This window comes from Lycium barbarum, chromosome 11 (genome assembly GCF_019175385.1).
Source record: "Lycium barbarum isolate Lr01 chromosome 11, ASM1917538v2, whole genome shotgun sequence".
Taxonomy (NCBI): domain Eukaryota; kingdom Viridiplantae; phylum Streptophyta; class Magnoliopsida; order Solanales; family Solanaceae; genus Lycium; species Lycium barbarum.
In genome coordinates, this window is record NC_083347.1 from 112,772,945 (window position 1) to 112,795,732 (window position 22,788).

At 35.3% G+C, this 22,788-nt stretch overlaps 2 protein-coding genes across 4 annotated transcripts; one reads left to right on the plus strand and one right to left on the minus strand.

Annotated features, from left to right (window-relative positions):
• The first annotated feature begins 10,065 nt into the window (after positions 1-10,065).
• On the plus strand, positions 10,066-19,252 carry LOC132617344 (uncharacterized). Of its 3 annotated transcripts, none has more exons than XR_009573714.1 (7): positions 10,066-10,343; positions 15,606-16,000; positions 16,090-16,156; positions 16,663-16,736; positions 16,828-17,000; positions 17,097-17,292; positions 18,180-18,260. XR_009573714.1 is itself a non-coding variant. In XM_060332336.1 (7 exons), exons 1-7 carry the CDS (start codon positions 10,184-10,186, stop codon positions 19,015-19,017), a joined length of 999 nt encoding a protein of 332 aa, XP_060188319.1. In that variant the 5' UTR covers positions 10,067-10,183; the 3' UTR covers positions 19,018-19,252. The 3 variants fall into 3 exon arrangements, 2 of the variants coding, with proteins under 2 accessions (XP_060188319.1, XP_060188320.1); XM_060332336.1 differs by lacking the exon at positions 17,097-17,292 and adding an exon at positions 18,969-19,252 and having other exon boundaries at positions 10,067-10,343; XM_060332337.1 differs by lacking the exons at positions 10,066-10,343; positions 17,097-17,292 and adding exons at positions 10,401-11,149; positions 18,969-19,252.
• Positions 19,253-20,115: 863 nt separating this feature from the next.
• Positions 20,116-22,122, minus strand: LOC132617821 (WEB family protein At2g17940-like). Its single transcript, XM_060332895.1, has 2 exons — positions 21,875-22,122; positions 20,116-20,950 (listed from the first exon to the last, which is right to left on the minus strand). The coding sequence occupies exons 1-2, from the start codon at positions 22,010-22,012 to the stop codon at positions 20,423-20,425; spliced, it is 666 nt and encodes a 221-aa protein (XP_060188878.1). The 5' UTR covers positions 22,013-22,122; the 3' UTR covers positions 20,116-20,422.
• Between the last annotated feature and the right edge of the window lie 666 nt (positions 22,123-22,788).

Genomic DNA, 22,788 nt, shown 5'->3' on the forward strand with positions numbered 1-22,788 from the left:
ACACTTAAAAGGTTGTACTCAAGTCCCTTTACCAACCAAACATTAGAAATGTCACAAGAATTTTCAAAAGTAATAGTGCCAATACCAATTACCGTTCCAGTCGAGTTATCTCCCAAAGTTACTAATCCTCCATCAAAGTCGACGACTGATTTGAATAAGCTTTTGTAGCCTGTCATATGTCTTGAACACGCACTATCTAGATACCATTTTCCCTTTTTTCTTTTCTTGTGGTGTTTCTGCAAGACAAATTGTTTACTTTTATTTAGGTACCCAAGGGTTCTTAGGTCCTTGATGGTTAGTTTCAAGATACTTACTTTTCTTGGGTTTCCATACCCAACCAGGAGCAGTTGAAAAACAAAATCTACAGTTATGATAGTCATGACCAACTTTTCCACAACAAAAGCATGTTTGAAAAGGTTTTCCTTCAAAATTACAAGGATTGGTTGACTTACTCTTGTGTCTATTTATGCAGACTTCCTTTCAGTCGACTTAGAAGTTCTAGTTGACTGATCTCTCTTTAAAAGAACAGTTGTCTTCCCTTTAAAATTATTAGTCATAGGTATGAGCTTTTTCCCAGTTGACTTATTTGTATAAGTTGACTGGTTGGGCTTGGTGTAACTATGACTAGATGGTTGGAGTAAAATATCTATTTTAGATTGTAAATTATAAACTTCATTTTGAAGAGAATTTTTTTCTTTTTCGCAAATTTGTAATTTTAATTCCCATTCATTTTTCTCTCTTTTCAATTTCCTATATTCATCAAAAACATTATTCAGGTCTATAAGAGTTTGATCTAATAATTCTTGAGTTTCTTCACATTTAGAGCAGGGATAGGAACTTACCTTATTGCTTCCTTCGAGAGCCATGAAACACACATCTTCAATCTCTTCAGGTTCTTCATCTGAAATTTCATCTTCACTCCAACTGCTGAAGGCCCTTTGTTTCTGATAGCTTCTAGTTGGCTTCCTTTTTGTCTCAGGACATTCATATGCGATATGGCCATATTTTCCACATTTATGACATTTTCCATCATTATTTTGCTGCCTAGTGGAAGTCTTACCTTTTCTAAAGTTTGAACTTCCTTTTCTATTGTTTCTTTATCTTCTCATGGCTTCTATCACATGCCTAGAAATCATGGCAACTTCTTCTTCTTTAAAGTCATCATCAGATTCTTCAACTTGAGCCTTGAAAGCAACCACTTTCTTCTTTTCATCCTTCTGATATCTTTGAATATGATTCTTTTCAAATGCTATCAGATTTCCTCTTAATTCATCATAAGTGAACTTATCTAGATTTCTATCTTCCAGGACAATTGCTTTGGTTTCCCAAGTCTTTGGTAGACTTCTAACAAGCTTTCTAACTTGTTGAGAGTTGGTGTAAGTTACTCCAAGGGATTTGAGTTCTCCAATGATTTTGCTAAATCTTGTGAACATTGGTTCAATGCTCTATTCAGCCTTCATTATAAAAGCTTCATAATCGTGTCTTAGAGCATCAATTTTGGTTTCCCTTACTTTTGATGTTCCTTCATAGGTGACCTCGAGTTTATCCCACATTTCTTTGGCAGTGTCACAATTTGATATTTTTGCATACTCTTCTCCACTTACTGCACAGTAGAGCAAGGCTATTGCCCTGGCATTTATTTGCATTGTCTCTTGTTGTTCTTTGGTAATATCATGTGATTCCAAATCAATTGTTGATGTATTTGTGTCTTCCTTGTTTTCAGTGCTAGCTTTTGGAATAGGTTTAGGCCCTTTCTTGATCACAATCCAGGCTTGATAATCTGTTGATTGCACAAAGATTTTAAACCTTTCCTTCCAATGGCAATAGTGTTCACCATTGAAGTATGGTGGTCTTGTTGTGGAGTGCCCATCTTGTAATATTGCTCCAGGAATTTGATATCCAGCCATTTGATCTTTTCTCACGTGCGGTTAAGCAACTGAAGGTGAGACCTTACTCTGATACCAATTGAAAGTGCAAAAGGGGGGGGGGGGTGAATTGTAATTTTTCGATCTGTTAGTCGACTAGGTTGAATCAGTAGTCGACTATTTACTCGGAGAATGCAGAAGTAAAAATGCAGAAGATAAATGACACCAAATATTTTATACTGGTTTAGATTCAATGTGAATCCTAGTCCAGTTCCCTTGGGTTGCAAGGGTGTTCTCTGCAGCTCTTTGTTAAAGGTTTGGTATAATGGAGGTTTGAATAGAGCTCCTACGTCTACACTCAAATCACCTTTAATCTTTATGATACAAAGCCTCACAAGCTACACTATAACTCTCCTTTTTTTTTCTTACACTATAGATCACACAGACATACAATGTTTATGAAAAGTAAAGCAGAACACTGAGAAATGAGACTGAGTATATTTTCTTATTTTGTGAAGTAGCCTTTTGTAGCTGTTTAGGCTCTTCACGCAGAGATATCAACCCAAGGGATTTGATCCTTGGAAAAAATAATTAGTGATCCTATTTCCAAGAATAAGGCTGGAGTTGTTACTTCTTAGTGCGTCTTTCCTTGTGTAATGGAGCTGCATTGTCAATCAAGAAGATTGTTACACTTGATTGAATATTCCTCCTTTAAGTTGCGCAGATCTTCTTTCCTTCCTTGAACTTGTTTGGTATTGCTTGCAGCTGTAAAAATCTCTTGCGTAGCCACTAAGATATGTGTCATATGGCAGTACCCAATTGTAGGGCTGTAAAGTCTTCACTAATATGGACTTGTGTAAGCCCATCTTGTTTATGCGACTGTTGGGCTCCTTCTTACTAGCCTTGTGCGCTCTTTTATACAATAGTAAACTTTGTTGATGTCCTTTTCTTCCTTGTGTGATTTAATTACTATACCTACACAAATAAAATTGTCATCATAAAAACTTGACACTAACAGTTTGTTCGACATCGACTTACGTATACTCATATAATAGAGAATTACAACTTCGGCTATTCAAAAAACGTCTCAATTATATCGTACTAACACCTTACACATATAAATATATTCAAATAAAGCACAAGCAATCCCCTTCGTAAATCAATCTCTCTCTCTCTCTCTCTCTCTCTCTCTCTCTCTCTCTATATATATATATATATATATATATATATATATATCAAGTTTCTTTTCTTTTTTCTAATTAAAAAGAAATATAAAAAATAAAAAGTAAATAGGAAGAGTATTTCGTCGACCAAGGAAATAGGAAGAGTATTTAGAACTTGTGTGCATATCTGGTTCAGTTCCTAATGCACTCAGGTGCATTTTGGGATTTGGTTTAGGAAGTTGGAATTGAGGTATCGGGCGTTGACTCGGTCAACGAAACCTCCGTTGGGAATTCCGAGGTCACGAGTGCGTTTGTAACATGTTTTTATGTGTTTGTGGTTTGTGAGCAGATGACCTCAGGTATTAGTCGGGATTTCAGGATTGAGATTGTGTTATTTTGAGGAATCTGGTTCTGGTGCCCGCTATAGCGACACTAGTACCACATCAACAGCACCGCTATAGCGGTTGCATAGCCGCTGAAGCGGCTGAGGGCATTGTGAGTGGACCATCGTGGTGGTCAGATTGGCCGCCGAGGCGGGACCACCGATGCCGCAGAATCGGTATTAGCTGAGTCAGAGGCCTTTTAATGTGTTAAAACCCTTAGACATGGTCATTTCCTATACTCATTCTTGAGGCTTAAGGAGGCGATTTTGGGAGAATTTCACTGATTTCTTCTCTAAGGTAACAACTTGTCTCTAAATTATTCATTAGCTCTTCCTAATCAATAATCCATGCCTAGATTTCTCTTAATGGTAAGAGCAAGAAGGGGTTTTGTGGGTTTCTTCTCTAATTATCCTACGATGATAAAACTTTGTTTATCTGGTGGATTTAGCATGGGTTAGCATGATATTGATGGTTATTAGCTATTGTAACTTGAATCTTCTTTTTTCTAAGGCTTAATTGGTGAATTTAGGTTAGGGTTTATACCCAAATTTAGGGGTTTTGCCTAGAATATGAAATAGAGTGAATTGTTGATTATTCTAGCTTGCTAATAATGGGAATTGATCACATAGAGGTTTAATTTCATGTTGGGACCTTTAGATTCCAATTTCACCCTTCTAGTTCATGAACCCTATTTCATAAGTTGGGGATTTAGGTCTTGATAGAAGTAGGGTTTGTTTTGATGTTCTCCTTGATTCTAATTCCATGGTTCGAATATGCTTAGTCTTCTTGATCTCGAGGCTCAAAGAAAAGGCTAACGAGTGATTATTGGTGATATTGTTGTTCGGCCTTCCAGGTAGGTTACGGTTTACCTTATGATGAGACTTCGTTTAGCGAAGCATATATTTAGATGATATTATTGGAGAAAGCATGTAAACCTTCGGGTATGAAGTTGGGTTGGATACTGTCATAGGTTGGGCCCCGTTGTGTGATTGAGGCTAGCCACCCCGTTGTGTTGTGACTTGATTTGTTCTATTGTTGTTGGCTTGATGCCACGTGGTGATAGTAGATATTGGAGACTATTGTTGTACCTCTTCATGATATTGAAGTATCTTACTTCTTGACGTTTGATACGAGGATAGTGTTCTTATGGCTTGTGTAGCCTTTTCATGATATTGTTGGCGTACCTATGCTTGGTACATGTGATGTTGATCTGACTGTTGATGATGAGATCATGCTTACTATTGAGTTGATTTATGTAAGAGTTGATAGGGCTTGTAGTGTTGTGACTTCCATAGCATATTCGTTGGCATTTATTGCATTGATTTAGCATTTATGCATTCATACATGATGGAAATGGTTTGGAACTGATTAATGAAAGACTTATGGTATCTGTAAGAGAAAATGTTTTAATTGCCCGAGGGGAAATGGTTTCTGGTGATGTGATATTATATGATTTGATAAAGATCCTCCGTGGGCAAAGATCAGTAGACTCGTTATCGTTGGGCAAAGATCAGGAACAAGTGGTACATAGAATCCGCGGGTCCCGCATGGGTTGTGCAGATATGGTTTGATAATGATCCTCCGTGGGCAAAGATCAGGAGACTCGTTACCATTGGGAAAAGATCCAGAATGAGTGGTACATGGACTCTGCGGGTCCCTCATGGGTTGTGCTACCTAGACGTCGATACTTCTGTCTGGAGTACATGTGTACATAGCATTGCATTAGCATATCACATAGCATTGCATTGTAACCACATTTCATACATTGTTGCATTGCATTGCATTATGGCTTGTGTTGATGATCTGGTGATTTACTTGTGTTATTTGGATTCGGATTGATTATATCCAGACTTGGCACACTTGGGTTTAGATGTTCTAACCTAGGTGACGATGTATACTTTGTTTCTAATTTGTGTTTGACTTATACTAGTTGATTTATCTACTTATCTTACCTTATTGTATGGATTATGTTAGCTAAACTTAGTCGGTCTATGATACCTACCAGTACTGTGGTTTTGTACTGACCTGCACTTGCTACATTCTTGTATGAATGCAGAATTCCAGGTTGGATCTACCTCTATTTCTCGTGGCTGATAGTCGGTCGCTTCGAGAGTTGCTTAGAGTCTACAGGGTTAGCACGAGACGTCCGCCGCCTTGAAGACTCTTCTTTATTTATGTCTTATTTTCTAGTTCCGAGACATACTCAGACTTGATGTATTATTGATAATCCAGACTTATAGATTCTAGCTAGATGCTCTTGTATGGATTAGACCAGACACTGGGGTATATTTTCCTTACTTCCTCATACTTTCTATATTATTATCGTCAGAGTTATGTGATTTTATTTCTTCCGCTTATTTAAGTAAATCTTTGTGTTTTTACTATTATTGGGTTGAGGGTTCGCCTACCGAGGTGGGAAAGATAGGTGCCCGCGCGACTTAGTTGAATTGGGTTGTGACAATTTTTGTCCCTTAAGAGAGACAACGTTTTTGCGGCACATAAATCTATATTTTTGTACGATAAAATTTCACAAATTATATCCCATACCCTTAAAAAAATTATGCAACGCTATGTATATCGATTTTGAAGGCCAAAAACTAAAGACTAACTCATTTGAAGGACAAACCGTGCAATTTCTCCACTGAAATATATATAGGCCAAAAGGTAAAGCTAAAAAAACATAAAATTAACAACTTCGTATACTACAATTTAGAATGAATGACATAATAGTGCATAAGCTCTTCAGGAGCCTTGAATTTATTCTCCATAATCACATATTATTTGGATACTACTAGTGCCGTGATATTCTAGATAAATAGTTAGCTCTTATGGAGCGTTTAATTGATTTTGTATTATCAAATAGTACCTTGACATCGCTGGTGTCATGACAAAAAAAAATTGCAACCAAACGAATATTAAAAGTCTCGAGTCACACGACCCCGTCCCTCACTAAAACAATTGTAGGGCATCCCCTGGGACTGATTTTATCTCCAAAATTTGCTTCTTTTAAAAAGTAATTTTAATAATAATTGCTTTCCGAAATGGGCAATTTGCAGGATATCCCTTCGCTGGGGGAGGTCTTTAATTTTTGCCCTTCGCTACAAGCCTCATGGTTCCAGGTTCGAACCCCCACTCAGTCAAAAATTTAAAAGAAAATCGCAAGGCATAAGTTGGGATTCATAGGGCATAAGGGTTTCAAACTCTGCCTTAAGGCGGAAAAAAAAAATTGCTGGAATTTTGCAAACCTCTGCCTTAAGGCCTAATTTTGGGTAAAAGTTTGTCTTAAAGGAATAAGTTGGGGGTGTCCAACTTATGCCTTACGAATCCCAACTTATGCCCAGCGAATACCAACTTATGGCTTGTGATTTATTTTTTTTACTGAGCCTGGGTTCGAACCCAGGACCTCTAAGCCTTAAGAGAAGGACAAATATTAAAGACCATCAATTTGAGTGGCAAAAATTAAAGACCACCCCAAAAGAAGGGCAATCCGCACAAAAAAATGGTCTGAAATAGTATTTTTGGATAGTAACAAATTTCATTTGATTAATCAATTTGAAAATAATTTTGCTGGTATCAAACCAGCAATTTATACTTGGTCAAGGGTCTAAAATCACTTTTGGAGAAAGCTATTTTTTAACTTCTGAAAAATTAATTCTATTTTGTTCACAAGCACTTATTTTTTTCCTAAATATTTGGCCGATAGGGCCAAAACCTTCGACTATCTAAAATAAGCACTTTTGGCTTTTCGGAATTTCTATAGATAATAAGTGCCAGGGAGGGACGAACACGGCAGTCCCTCCTTGTACCCACGGCTTTTCAAATTGTACCCACAATAAATATTTGTACCAAAAGCTATATAACTTGTACACTTTATTTAATTATTTTTATATCCCACGTAGACATAATAATACTTAATATTTATTCTCTTCTCATGTATAGACTTATGCACTTCAAATTTAATTCTCTGATATATTTATTTCCTCCGTGCACTTTTACTTGTTCACTTTTAACTTTTCATGTTCTAGCTGAATATTTATTCTCTTCTCATGTATAGACATATGTAATTCAATTTTAATTCTCCTACACAAATTTATTTCCTCCGTGAACTTTTATTTGTTTACTTTTGACTTTTCACGTTCTTGCTGAATATTTATTCTCTTCTCATGTATACATGTCTGCACTTTAATTTTAATTCTCCGACACCCGTGCACTTTTACTTATTCACTTTTGACTTTTCACGTTCTTTAAGAATTAATAAATGAAGTATTCCCTCCATCCCGTATTACTTGACTTTTCACGTTCTTTAAGAATTAATAAATAGAGTACTCCCTTCGTCCCATGTTACTTGGCCACATTACTATACTTGACGTTTTACGTTCTTTAAGAATTAATAAATGAAGTACTCCCTCCGTCTCATATTACTTGGCTTTGTACTCTTTAACCAACTACTTTTTTTTATCTCATGTGCATATATGTCATAGTACTTAATATTTATTCTCTTCTCATGTATACACGTATGCACTTATTTATTTCCTCCGTGCAATTTTACTTGTTCACTTTTGACTTTTCACGTTCTTTAAGAATTAATAAATCTCACGTAGACATATGTTATAATACTAAATATTTATTCTCTTCTTTACTTGGGCAAATTATTTGACTTTTCACGTTCTTTAAGAATTAATAAATGAAGTACTCCCTTCGTCCCATATTACTTGGCCACATTATTATACTTGTTCTTTAAGAATTAATTAATAAATGAAGTACTCCTTTCGTCTCATACTACTTGGCCACATTACTATACTTGTTCTTTAAGAATTAATTAATAAATGAAGTACTCCCTTCGTCCCATATTACTTAGCCACATTACTATACTCGACTTTTCACATTCTTTAAGAATTAATAAATGGAGTACTCCTTTCGTCCCATATTGGCTACATTACTAAAAATATATGTCTATTTTTCTATTCTATATTTTTCTTTATTTCTATTATATATAAGTGTGGTGAGTGGACGAACACAACATAAAATGCTTGTATCACAAGCTTTACAAATTGTACACGCAATGAATATTTGTACCAATAGCTATATAAATTGTACACTTCAACTAACTACTTTTAATTCCACGTGGATAGTAAATTGGACACTTTAACCAACTACTTTTTAATTTCATGTGGATATATGTCATAGTACTGAATATTTATTGTCTTCTCATGTATACATGTATGCACCGTCCGTGCACTTTTACTGTTCACGTTGATTTTTCTTCTTATTATTAATTTTACCCTTCACATTAATTACTCATTTTCAAATTATTTTCCAAGGCTATTGACATTATACACTAATAAATATGAATATTATGGTAAAATATATACTCCCTCCGTCCCATATTACTTGCCCACTTTCCGTTTTACATGTCCCTTAAGAAATCATAAATAAAAGATATATTTTACTATCATACTCCTATCTCTCTCTAATAAAGGGAGCGACCTTTATCCCCGTTTTCCTTCTTTCTCAATACTTTAAACGTGAAGAGAGGATGAACAATTCTCCGACATATTTATTTCCTCCATCCACTTTTACTTGTTCACTTTTGACTTTTCACGTTCTTTAAGAATTAATAAATGAAGTATATATTTTATCATAATATCCATATTTATTAGTGTAGTATAGTCTCAGTAGCCTTAGAAAATGATTTGAAAATCAGTAATTAATGTGAAGGGTAAAATAATAAGAAGAAAAATTTCTTTCTCTTGATATGTTAACGTGAACAATTACTTTTGACTTTTCACGTTAATTAAGAATTAATTTGGTGATTTACGGTATAGCATATATCTTTCTAATTTTGATTTATCTGTAACAATTCTTTTCATCTATAATTGTTAATATAAAAAATTATAATGTAACTAATTTACCCCTTATTAACATATTTTTTAATTAATATAATAAAAATATTTTATTAGTTTTGCTTTTAAAAAATCTAATATATACAACACAATGGTTCTTATGTTTGGATCTGAACAGTTAATTAATTGAGATTGATATTAACTTGTCGGCATATATTTATGAGATGTTAAAGAATTTAAAAGAAAAAATCTAGGATCAAAATATTAATTTTCCCTCACCTTCTTACTATTTTTTTTTTCAAATCGATGAACAACTTTCTTTGTCATGACAAAGCCAAATTTTTAAAAATTATTTACAAAATACAAACCTTAAAAACTGGTTAATTAAAACGAATAAACACGTTCGTCCCGTGCATTGCACGGGCATATATTGCTCGTCTTTGACTAAACAGGGTATAAGTTCGAACATGGATTTCATTTAACAAAAAACAATTGAAGATTGCCGAGTGAAATCAATTTCGTTTTGAATGTAATTTCAAAATAATATTTCTCTAATATTTTGTTTTTGCCATTAGCTACATATAAATATTTGCAGAAAGTGAAAAAGGTATTTGGTAAGGTGTATTAGGTAGAATATTGCTGGAATAAAATCTTCATACAATGTTTAATTGCAAATTTCACCTATGTACCGCTAGCACCCGTATTACTTATACACTATATTCAGTACTATTCTTTATAATACAATTCATATTACTTTTAATACAATAATCCAAATAGCCAATAATAAATAATGTCACATAACTAATTACAACATGACTCATCTCACAATTATTAATCAAAAGCTCACAATATAACTTGTCTTGGAACCAAACATCCCTAGAGAAGAACACCATTGAAATTCCAATTTGCAGGGAAAAAGAGTAGCGTGAATGGGGCGAGAAGGAGATTGGGATTGTAGTAGTTGTGGCAATAGGAACTACGCATTTAGATGTTTCTGCAACAGATGTAAACAACCTCGTCTCCTCGTTGACAACAACACTCCTCTTGATTCCAAATGGCTTCCTCGTATTGGCGATTGGATCTGCACCCGTAACTACTTTCTCTTTCAATTTTTTTTTATTATTTGTTTGGGTTTCTTGGTCTCTTCTTCCCTCCGTCAATAATAAGTGTCAACTTAGCTAAAAAAAATAAAATTATCCCATAATAAGTGTCACTAACTCTAATCAAGAGGAAAAAAAAAATATTTTTATTATATTGGGGTAGTTTATTATTGGTTTATTAATATGCACCTTTTTGACAAAGGTGACAGTTATTATGCGACGGAGGGAGTAGCTTGTATGTGAACTTACTGATAGAGGTGATGTAGGAGCTGAACTTAGGTGTAGTGCTGGAATTGTTTTTTAAGTGCAAAGCCTGATTTGATAAATTTTTGGACAGGAAGTGTTAAACTTTATAATAAGCAGTAGTTGTTTGATAATTTTTGTTACATAATTCTTCTCCCCTTTTCGGATTATTCTTAATATTTGTTTGGTTTTTGGGTCTGTTTTTTCATTCAAACTTGTTCTTATTGCAATAGTACGGATTTTTTTTTTTTTTTTTTTAACATTTCGTGTATTTTTTGAGTGTGCTAAGTCACGAATTAATCTAGTATGTATGTGAACTGACTGATAGATGTTCATGGAGAGAGGATACAGGAGTTCGACTTAGGTTATACAGGCTAAGTGCTTTTTAAGTGTTGACCTGATTAATAGCCTGGTTGGCTAAGTTTTCAAAATCTGTTTATTTTGAAAAAGTACGTTTTGGAGAGTAGTAGTTTGTGATTAACTAATCAATTTTGAACCCCCCTGGCCGCGATTCCAAGTGACTTCCTCGTATTGGCGATTGGATGTGCACCGGTACTTACTATTTTTCATCCTTCTCGGATTCTTATATGGATTTTTTCCCCCTGTATTTTTGACTGTGCTAAGTCGTGAATTATACTAGTGTATGTATGTGAACTTACTGATAAAGGGCATATTGGAGTTCAGACTTAGGTGATATGATACAAATACTGAATTTCAGAGGAAGAAGAAGCTAACTAAGACTAAACTATAGCTAAGAAGAGAAAAAACTAGGGAAAATAAGATAAGAGGTTTTTCCTTGATGACCTTCAACAACAACAACAACAACCCAGTGAAATCCCACATCGTAGGGTCTGGGGAGGGTAGAGTGTACGCAGACCTGACTCCTACCAAGGTAGGACGGCTGTTTCCGAAAGACCCCCGGCTCAATAAAAGCATAAAAAGAAGTCAGATAAGGTTAGATAAGGTTAAGAGATCCGGATAAGAGATTTAAAGCGATATGGAAATGAAATAATGCAAGCGACACAAATAATACAAGATAATCAGAGCACAGAAAATAACCGACACAAATGAGTACAAAATAAGGTATTTATACACTGTAAAGCAAGAAACCTATTCCTATAGAAATGACAATATTATCATCTACTAAACTAAATTAGGGTACGAACGAAATAGAATAGAAAGTTAGGATTAAACGGTAAAGGATAGAACTACGTAAAAATGCATATCGTATCAGATGTCATTTATGTAGGAATAGGGTTCTCGCTTTACAGTGTATAAATACCTTGTTTTGTACTCATTACAGTGTATAACTACTATGGCACAGTTTCAGCTCACCGAGGACATGACCTTAGATAGGAGGTTGTGGAGGACTCAGATTAGGATAGAAGGCTAGGTGGCTAATCCTTTCACCATAGTAGTTGTAGTTTTGCTCATTTGATTTCTGCATTGGATTGCTGCTTATATTTGTTGGGCTGTTGTACTTTGGTTATCTTAGTTATCTATAGTAGTTAATGCTCCTTTCTTTCCGGACTGTTCTACCATGACTTTCTCGCTTTTGTTATTCCTTGCTTTCTTTTTTTTTCGATATGCTTGGTCCTATCTAACCTTTTGTCTTGTTTTTCCTCTCTTGTTCTCCTCTCTTGAGCCGAGGGTCTTTCGGAAATAGCCGCCCTACCTTTCAAGGTGGGGGTTAGGTCTGCGTACACTCTACCCTCACCAGACTCCACATGGTGGGATTATACTGGGTTTGTTGTTGTTGTTGTTGTTGTTGTACTCATTTGAAGGCTATCAACGAAAAACTCGTCCTTTAGCTCTCTTAGAACAACTTTAGCTTAGCTGAGTTTTAGCAAGATTTCTTCCCAAATTCTAACTTGTATAGTGATAGGCATTAAGTGTTGAAAAGTGCTTTCTAAGTGTTGAACTTGATTTATAGCCTGTTTGGCCAAGCTTTTATAATCTACTTATTAAGCTACAACTTTTAGCTCCTGAAAAGCAATTTCTGCTACTACTCGAAAGTACTTATTTTTTCCCTAAAAGCTTGGTCAAACAGGATAAATATAATCAATGAAGTATTTGGACAGAAGTGTTAAGCTGATAATAAGTAGTTGTGTGTTTCGTAGTTTTTGTTGAAGTATCTAAAATGCCCGTAAAACTATTTACAGTAGATATAAATGAAAAAAGTATCTTTACCAGGGGAATGGAAAAAATGAAATGAAAATTGAGTGAGGGGTTTAGTTTTTGGAAGGATATTTTCCGGATTACAGAAGTTATTAAGATAAAATAGTAAAAGTTCTGCTCAAACCAGAAGTGTTATATAAGCTGAAAAGCCATAAGTTGGCAGTGACCAGCTTATGGTTTTTGATTGATTTTAGCTTATAAACACTTTGGTATTTACCAATTACTTAAATAAATCAAAAAGTGCTTGTAAGCCAGTTCGACTGGTTTATAAGCAACTCAAACAACTTCTAAGTTGGTGGTTGTCATACACTCCACTAAAATGGGTGCTAACTTGGCATAAGCATAAAACTTTTTAAATTATATACAAATATTTGCAGAAAGTGAAAAAGGTATTTGGTAGGGTGTATTAGGTAGAATAATGCTGGAATAAAATCTTAGTACGATGTTTGATTGCAAATTTCACCTATGTACAACTAACTCCAGTACTGCTTATACACTATATTCAGTACTATTCTTGATAATACAATTCATATTATTTTTAATACAATAAACCAAATGATCAATAATAAATAATGTCAGCATAACTAATCGCAATATGCTAATTTCAACATTACTCATCTCAGAATTATTAATCACAAGCTCACAACATAACTTGTCTTGCAACCAAACATCCCTTGTATAGGCCTAAACGGTACAGGAAAAAAATGGAAAAGCCGTGTACACAGATTAAGTTATCCCGGTATTATAGTCCTGAAATTAATCCCTGGATTATCCCACTTGATAGATGGGATAAAATAATAACAAGCTCGATGGGATAAGATGGGTTATCCTAGACTAAGTTTGGGATAAGTTTTATATCTTATTTGGTTGAAGGTATAAATTTTATCCCAAATTTTATCCGGATATCCCAGCTTATCCCGTGTACCATACGACGAGGGAAACAAACAAGCTCTTGCACAAGGAAGAAGATAACAACACCATTCAAATTTTTGTTCTACTTCATGTACACATTTTTGTTTTCTACTATGAACACTAGATCATCTGTAACCAATCGAGATTTGCATTTCGTTGGCAGTTACGAATTTGAGTTTTCTTCATGGGGTAAGATGGTGTTCACAACATTAATAGTTTTAGTGAGAGATAAGTTGAGCAAAGTGAACAAGTTTATAGGTTTGGTGGTTTACCATTGGCATTGCAAATTTGAGTGTTGTTCGCTTGTCAATCCGGAGATTGCCATCTGCATTTCCCAAGATCTCAAACTGAAGAAAAGTCGTCACAGAGAAGTTGGGCTTTTGAAACCCATTTTTTCCCGATCCAAATTAACACCCCTTATACTGTGCCGAAAATTTCGATCACCTCACCACCAATCTCTGATTTCCTCTACAAACTTCTTCAACACAACAATATTTAATTCTCTAACGATGCATTTTATGATATCAAGTAGGTCTCTAGAGAGAAAATTGGGGCACATGGATGGAAGGACAAAAAAATTACTTTACTTAGTGTGCTAGTAGGAGTATTTAGGGGAGCTAAAAAATGGACAATAATGCTAATCTACTATAGCCATGTAGTAAGTTAGCAAATCCATACACACACCACATAAGTAAAACACAAGAGAGATGATGAGTATATAAGGAAGCAAGCTTTAGACCTTAGTTGCACATTCTAAAACTATAATGGCATAGGCCCAAAGTGGAGAATGTTGCTGGTTGGTTAGCCAAACTGCAACGAGCACGCTAATTCCTAAAGGAGTGTGTGTAAGACCCTAGACAAATACCATATCGGCAAAATACGAGAGAGATGTTAGGTATATTAGTAACAAGCCTTAGACCCTAACAATGTGTTTTCAGCGTACTTAGGTCCAAAGTGGACAATACCACTAGTGAGAGAGGTTGTTGAAGACTAGTAATAAAGAGTATGCCTTAGATTTTGGCCTTATGTGTGGAATTCTGCATTTCTCTGCCATCAAATTCCTTGACACAACTAATGTTACCAGTCTCAAAAAACTTCCTTGACACTACTTAATGAGAATTTAGTGGAAATCGATGGTCTTTTCGGAAAAGAAAGTAATTATACAATGTTTTGCCAATCTGCACTTTACGAGAAGTTTTCTTCAAATTGGTCGTATAAAATATTGAGTTATATGATCTTTTCATTTGAAACATGGCTTTGATGAAATTGGTTTCTAGTTTAAGAATAAGGATAAACAATGGTATAGCTGTTTTTCTCTTTTTACTGCTGCCAAACTGACAGTGTATCCTTCTCGTCTAGTTAGCTTTTCCACTTATAGCTCTATTAGCTGCTTGCCATTTTGTTTCGTGCAACATATTGCATTATTGGTTTGTTGGCTTTGGTGCGCTATGCACTTTTTGTTTATTTCTCTTTCTTTTTTTTTTTTTTAGTACCTTAGTTTCTTTACACACCAATTAATTACCTGATAAAGACTAGCCAAGCATCGAGATTGACCATAGAGTGAATTATGATAAGCGTTATGTTGTCAATAGGCATATCATAAATCCAAATGGACTAAATCGTTTCAGAATAAAAATGATGTTCGTGAACTGATAATAAATCAATAACTACCATTACTTGACTATTTTGAATTGTGTTTACTGAATATATTGGAGGTCTTTATGCATTACCATATTATAAGAGAAATTGATTTGTTATGTTAAAGTATATAAGAAACCTGATTTCAGCTAGGTTGAGTTTTTTATGTTTTCTCCTGTCTGTTTTCATCTTGGATGGCTGGGTTGGCGTGCGTATTCTTGGGTTGTTTCCTCTTCCTGGATGCGTTGTGTATTGCGTGTGTGTGGGAATGCTCCATTAGGTTGCACTAACAACAATTATGCATCGCGAGAAAAGTGCAAAAAATGTGGACAACCAAAGGAGGTAGCAGCAATGCCAGCAATTGCAATCCCTGGAGCATCTCTCCCAACTCATCCAAATTATTTTGCCAGGGCACAAGGAGGAGTGGAACAAAGGTTGAACATTGGGTTGTTAGGAAATGGAGCTCTCCAACAGCAACATCCCTTGAGCTGTAACTGGTCTTTAGGGGAGGCTCGTAAATATGAAAACCAGCCTGCTGATCGATATAGACTGCTGCAAACTCCTGGAGTTCCATATGCAAGCCAAACGAGTCAACTGCTTCCAGTTCCAAATGGATGGCGTAATGGTGACTGGCTCTGCAGTTGTGGCTTTCACAACTACTCTTCTCGAGCTCAGGTACTTCCAAATAGAATATTAAATACTTCGATGTATGAAAAGGCATTTTTAACTGGCGATTTCATCTGGATGCACATCTGCTCTTGTAGTGCAAAAAATGCAATGCTTCTGCACCTCCAGCTTCATCGTCTGCTCTTGGAAGTACCCCTATTACAGGTTTGCATAGCATAAACCTTCCATTGGTCTTCCATTAAATTCATGAGTATGAAAGAAAAGAAGACTTAAAACTTTATTTTTAAAACCAAATCAGAATGCTATACAGTCACTGTCCTTTTTTTCTTAAGCCCTCTTCATAGTTAGGATATGATTTTACATATTCTTACTGGACTGCAGGAATATTCAAGTTAAGATATATGGTCATTGTTTGTTTTGTTTTATTAGGATCATGATATCCTGCAATCTGATATTAATAACCCATAAAGGATCCTAATTATCGATCATGATTCTCAAACATTGGTTGTTTGGAGCTATTAGGCCTCAAATCTTTTAAAACGTATTCGATACTCCTATTTTATTTCGTTCTCCCTTCCCTTTTTGCTTCTTTTCTTTGGCAAAGAAAATTGTGTCTTTCTTTTTGCCTGCACATGTTTGCTTGTAGTCCAGTAATCTAAGTGTGTAACTGAACTAGTGTGATCTCTCCTGTCTTCCCTCGCACAATGAAGCTCTTGGAACAAAACGATTAGCATCTGAGGAACTTGTTCATGATTGGGACAACAAGAGGCTGAATGCAGGGCATGTAAGGAACCATCTTCTGGCATTGATATCCAGATAATTTATGTTATGTATTTTTGGTAGACATTCTTACACCTTCTTATTTGAACTTTTAGACATTTAGGTATCAGCAAGGCTATCCAGGAGCAGAAAGGATGGGTGGTTCAGGGGGAAATCAACTAACTGCTATCTCAACAACATTCCCTAGAGAAAATTCAACGATGCTTCCTTTGCAAGTCAACCTGCAAATTCCTCATATACCAGCAGCGCCTACACTCCTTGGCAAAGGGTAAGATATTTTATTGTGAACTTACTGTATATCCTCACCTTTTCCCGACTCATTCTCAATCCGAAACATGATGTCCAATGCATCTCCGCCTTTTAGCACAACGTAGGCTGAGGAAAAAGACGAGAACTGTAACCTCTTCAATACTTGTCAATTGGCCCCAGCATTAAGATCCTTCCCCTTTATTTCCTTCCTTCAAATTAGAGGAGCAATTTTCTCTAGACTTCTGCAAGCAAGTGGAGTGCATTGGCCACTGATCATTAGCCAAATTCTCGTCTGAGGCAACCAACACTAGGTAACTTATGGGAACCAACATTTAGTCTTCATTATCAACTAGCGTTCTTGAAGTTCTTCAGTATTTTGCAATTGCAACCAATATGTGCTATGCTTACCATTGAACTTAGTTCCTGAACGCCACAAATTAAGAGGCATGACAACAAGCCATCATTGAGGAGTAATTGATCGTTCCAATAGGAATAGATACGTATGCTAATTGGAAAAAAAGATGAATAGTCTGTAATCCATATTGGACATCTTTACTTGGAATTGGAAAGAGAAAATGGACTCGCCACCACTAGAATGGCGACTGAAGGGCACAAGATAAATATTAAGGTTTGTGCTGGTGGGCTGAGTTACCTAGTGCCTATGTTTTTCCCATCTGCTTAAGTATTGTAGCCTTGTTGGGCAGAGTTATTTGGTACCTAGCATGTACTCGATAGAATTAGTCAAGGTGCGAACAAGCTGGCCCGGACACCACTGTCTTAAAAAAAAAAAGAAGAGAAAGATAAGATTGAAGTTTGATGGATTTGAGGGTATCTTCAGTGTGTTTGTTTCCTTTTCTTTTTTCCTCTTTTTAGCTGAAAGTTCTTTTACTTATCCAATGACTTTATTGAAAGACAACTAATAGAGGGCTTCTAGCTGTTTGACAAACTTAACAGGGCTTGTTGTAAGTTATTATTGTGTTGAGGGATCTTAGTGCAATTACACATTAAAAATATATCAATCTTCTGTTTGCACAATTTCATCTATGTTTCAGTATCTGTATTATCACAATGGAACTGGCAAAACCAACTGTAAACTGATAACGCAATTCGAATAGCTCCAGACGAAATAAGTACATTGCTAGAAATCATTCTTTACACTCATTTTCTGAGAAGTTCTGCTGTTGTATGTTTTTATCAGGGCAAAGCAATGGCGTGATGGGGACTGGATGTGCACAAATTGCAATAATCATAATTACGCATCTCGATCAAATTGTAATCGGTATGCTCCAAATGTGATTAATTCTTTCTCACTCTATTCAGAACTTTTTTGTATAATGGAAAATCTCTGAGGGCCTGTGGCGCATGGTTCGAAACTCGGTGGATAATGGGCCTGCCCCCTACCATTTCTACTTAAATATTAGGCCTTTGTCTGTGGCAAGGTTCGAAACCGTGATGTACGTCTAGCCTCACATCATGTGTTGCGCTCGCTCTTACCACTGGACCAAAACCTTTAGGGCTACTCTATTCATAATTATGTGAACCCCTAGTGAGTAAATGTTGGTAAACCTCAGGAGACTACCTTATATTGACTTCAAATGTTTACTTCAGCTTAAGTTGTAGTGTCTCTTCTTGAAGGACATTCAAGCAAGTATTTCGAAAAAATGCATTTGTGCATTTCATATTGCCTTGTGATCTCACTGTGATGATGGTCTGTTCAGTCACATTTTGTTTCTGAATAAGTAAAAGGTCTTCCAATCACATGTCAAGTATTTAATGCTCAAAAGAGTCGCCCTTCGGAATAGTGGGAGGGAAGCGGTTAAGGGTTGTTGGCTTAACTGCATCAGTTGAGCTATGTAGGCAGAGAAACAAATGGGAACTGAGAATCTAGATAGGAAATATTGATTTAGCTCACAATCTTGATCCCCAACCATCCATTTTCAATATAATATATTTATTCCGTGACATCTAGGTACTTTTGCTTGTACAGGTGCAAAAGTGAGAGAGACGTGCCAGCTCAACCTGTTAGTGTTGCATAGAACTTTAGTTATAACTGGCTTGAATTTGTTGTACCTTCTCAAGATACATTGGTATCTTCCTTTATAACCTTTTTATCATGTTGTGTGTATTTTTGGTAGACATCGAAAGAGGTACAGTAATCAATATGGTGTAAATTGGTTGTTTCACCAGTTTTACTTCAGGAGACCGAGGTGCACGAGAGAATAGTATCCATATGTTCTCTATTTTCTCATTGAAGTGTTTCTTCCAAATACACTCAGATTTATGTTGCAATCTGTATCAACTTGAGACTTTTAAGGGACAACCTGATATGGCAGCTTATTCTAAGCTGCTAGCATCATCTGATATATATATTTTTTCTGGTTTGCCACCCGGTGTCTGGTACCCGGATTGGAGCCCGACTAAATCCGGATGCGTGCGTTGCATGGTCCATTTTGGGGGCAGCACTCCCAACAGGGCATCATCTGATATATAATACTGAAGTGTATGTTTTCCTGGCGAAAGCAGATGAAATGCCATAGTTTTCCTGAAAAATTATGTAGGAAAAATGATTAAATTGGTCCTTTTTATTTGGGGATGATTTGAAAAAGTCCTTTAAATATACCCCTGAACAGTTTTGGTCCTTAATGTTTACGAGAAGTGAACACTTTTGGTCTCCATCATATATTTAACAAATTCTGGTTGGTAGACTTAATGGGAATTGTGAAAAGTAAAAGATTTAGTGATGACTAACATTTGGAGGTGCAGTTATTCCAATTTTTTAATATTTATGGTCTATTTTGGTGTATGGAAGCGTTTTTTGAGTAGCAATTTCTTGTATTATCGGTCTAGTTCTGGTGTCTCATGTAGCTTTTGTTATTGTAGTTTGAGATTTGACGGGACTTTCCTGGTGTTTTGAGTTAAATAATTTTTTGTTTCACAATTCTCGTTAAACCCAACTTCTAGAATTGTTAAATATTTGACAGAGATCAAAAGTGCTCACTCTTGGTAAACTTCAAAGACCCAACTGCTCCGAAGTATATTTAAGAAACTATTTTGAACATATCCTCAATCATAAGAGACCATTTTTTAGTAGATTAATTTTTATGTATGGGTGCTCTTCTCTCTCCAGCTGATGATATCTGAAAGTGATAGTTTATTCATGTACTATGCCAGAGTGAATCTAATACGAAACAAATGAACAAGAATATGCTCATAATCTTCTCATTCACATATATACATCTTCCATCTGTAGTATTTTGCATATCTAAAGAATGTCGAACTAATTTGCATGCACTCTCTGGATTAATAAACCAACAAACATTCCCTAGTAAACAGAACTTATTTGAGTAACAGCCAATTATTCAATGGTAAAAATCCTCTCTTGAGACCTCTACCGTTATCCTTACTCTGAAGGGCCATCAAAATTCAAACTTAACATGACTTTCATGAACATTGGTGTTCTTGAATTCCCTTCTTCTTGGAAAACAATCCACTAATAAAAGGGATTAAAGGCATCATTTTCCTCTTCATTTTCTTCTTAAGTAGCGAAGGACTAATCTCTGATTCTTTCTTTAAATGATCCTTGCTGACAATGATTCTTGTTAGTAAAGGGGTACTAGCAAATTTAACAGACCTATTCGTCTTGAACTCTATCTCGTCATAATCTTGAAATTGTTTTCTCAATTCAACTTTGGACGATGGTTTCTCGATGAATTTGAGCTCTTCAATCTCAGGATTATCCGATAACGATACTTTTTTCTGCTTTAGATCTCTTGTCTTCAACTGTTGTATTTCTCTTTTTGTCAGTTCTAGTTCTTCTTTTAGAGATTGAAGGCAGTGTGCCATGAATGTTCCTTCTTCTTTAGATTTTTGAAGGTTTTGCTTTGTCTCTTCAAGCTCAACTGTCACTGGTGATGATTCTATTTTAGACTGGTTTTGTTGGTTTTGTTCACCACTTGCCTTGCTTTGCACCTGAGAGAGATAAAATAATTAAGCACGTACACATAAATTAGAGTTGAGGGCAAGCAGTTGCTTTTAGAGATGACAAAATTAGACTATGAAAACATGACCCCCTGACTTGCCCATTTACTAGCTCGGCTCATCTTGACCCGCTCGATTCAACCCATCTAAAATCTAAGTCGATATGTAGCCCAAATTGACCCATGAGAAATCTTGTCAAAATATTTTTAAAAAGAATTGCTTTATTTGATTTTTATATACAACCATAATAAAATAAAGAAAGTATCAAGTACCCAAGCAAATTATTAAAAAAAAAAAAATACAGAAATTAAAACTTAGTAAGAATTGAGAGGGGTGGGTTATGACCCGTTTCATAGCTCATTTCGGCCCAAGTAATGACCCACTCATTTAATAAAACATCCATTTTGACCTGCCTAAATTCAGCCTAATCGTCCATTTGACACCGTTGGTTGTTCCTAACCTTACCTTCTTCTTTTTGTTTCAATTTCAATAGCAAATGTTGTTTTCTTCCATGTAGATTTATGTTGCCTTGCGTAGTATTCTTTATACAATTACTACTGGCCAATCACTAGCAAGTTGAGATCTTCTAACTATGTCGCTCCATGCAATATTCCTCATATAACTCTAAAACCATTTTAGTGATCATTTGGTCTCATAGATAATTTTTTCATGTCATGACTCACTTTGTAATGAAAATGTTTTTGGAGTTAAGTACAACGACAAAACTGCCTTCTGTTTGTTGCGTTGAATCAATGGTTGCGGACATAGATTCAACTCTTACTTTGTTTAAACAACTAATATGATCCGCACTAATTTGGGATTGGTGAAGACGATTGATTGATGGATAACTTCAAAATCATGTTATTTGATTGGGCACGAGATTTAACAAAGCCAAAACATAAACAAAGAGAGAACCTGTTTAAGTTGCTTGGCATAAATTTCTCTGGCCAAAAATTTTTCTCCAAACAACATGACTGCCTCCTTCACTGACCCAAAAGGCTGCCTCGTATCGATCTCTACTCGTCCCCGTACCACCACTCCTTCTCTTTCCATTTTTTCTTAGTCAGAAAGAAGATTTTAATCAATTAAGTTGATGATGAAATCTTGTCTTATCATTTAATGGTATGTTTTTTGGACCTATATATGACATGAAAAATATGATGTTTGTTAGTAATTGATAGTATAATTATTTGCAGTACCTAAAAGAGCACTAGAAATTGATCATTTGGTAATTCATATCTTGGCGTTCACTTCACTAGAATTTTATCATATGTTTGTTAATTGATGTTGATATTTGCTTCTTGTTAGTTGCGCCATCCCATTCCAATTGCCTACTAATTAAACATTCGAGTCATACTTTATTTTACAAAAACGAAATATTCAAATATATTTGTGTGTATACGTATTATTTTAGAGAAAAGAGTCTTACATGCAAATTAGTTTTAAAAAAAAAAAGGCAAAACTTTATTGTGAAAATGGTGTCTTTACTAGTATATAGGAATTCAAGAACCCAAAGAGTTAAGAAAAACGAGTTATTCATTACTCAAAATAATAAAGGAGATGATATTTGTTGAGAAAAGCAAAATTCTCATTTTTCTTGAGAATTTTTATTTATTTAGTAGAGAAGGGTAGATTAATTTAGATTGTCCACGGTTTTTCTAACTTCTACCTATAAAATAAAATTAATCATTAGAGAGTAAATCACCATTTATTATTCCAGCCACGGTAGCAAATATTAACTTGTAGGTGATGCGCACTCATTGCCTTCACTATAATAGTTTATTTTATCGATCAACTAATTATGTTTTAATTTCTAACTAACTGGGCCA

Bases quoted from the DNA above. Each gene is read 5' to 3' on its own strand.
- LOC132617344 (XM_060332336.1), top strand. From the start codon at position 10,184: ATGGGGCGAGAAGGAGATTGGGATTGTAGTAGTTGTGGCAATAGGAAC. The intron at 16,001-16,089 runs GTACTTCCAAAT...CTGCTCTTGTAG, and splicing joins ACTACTCTTCTCGAGCTCAG to TGCAAAAAATGCAATGCTTC. The intron at 16,737-16,827 runs GTAAGGAACCAT...TTGAACTTTTAG, and splicing joins AGAGGCTGAATGCAGGGCAT to ACATTTAGGTATCAGCAAGG.
- LOC132617821 (XM_060332895.1), bottom strand. From the start codon at position 22,012: ATGGAAAGAGAAGGAGTGGTGGTACGGGGACGAGTAGAGATCGATACG. The intron at 20,951-21,874 runs GTTCTCTCTTTG...TATCTCTCTCAG, and splicing joins ATGCCAAGCAACTTAAACAG to GTGCAAAGCAAGGCAAGTGG.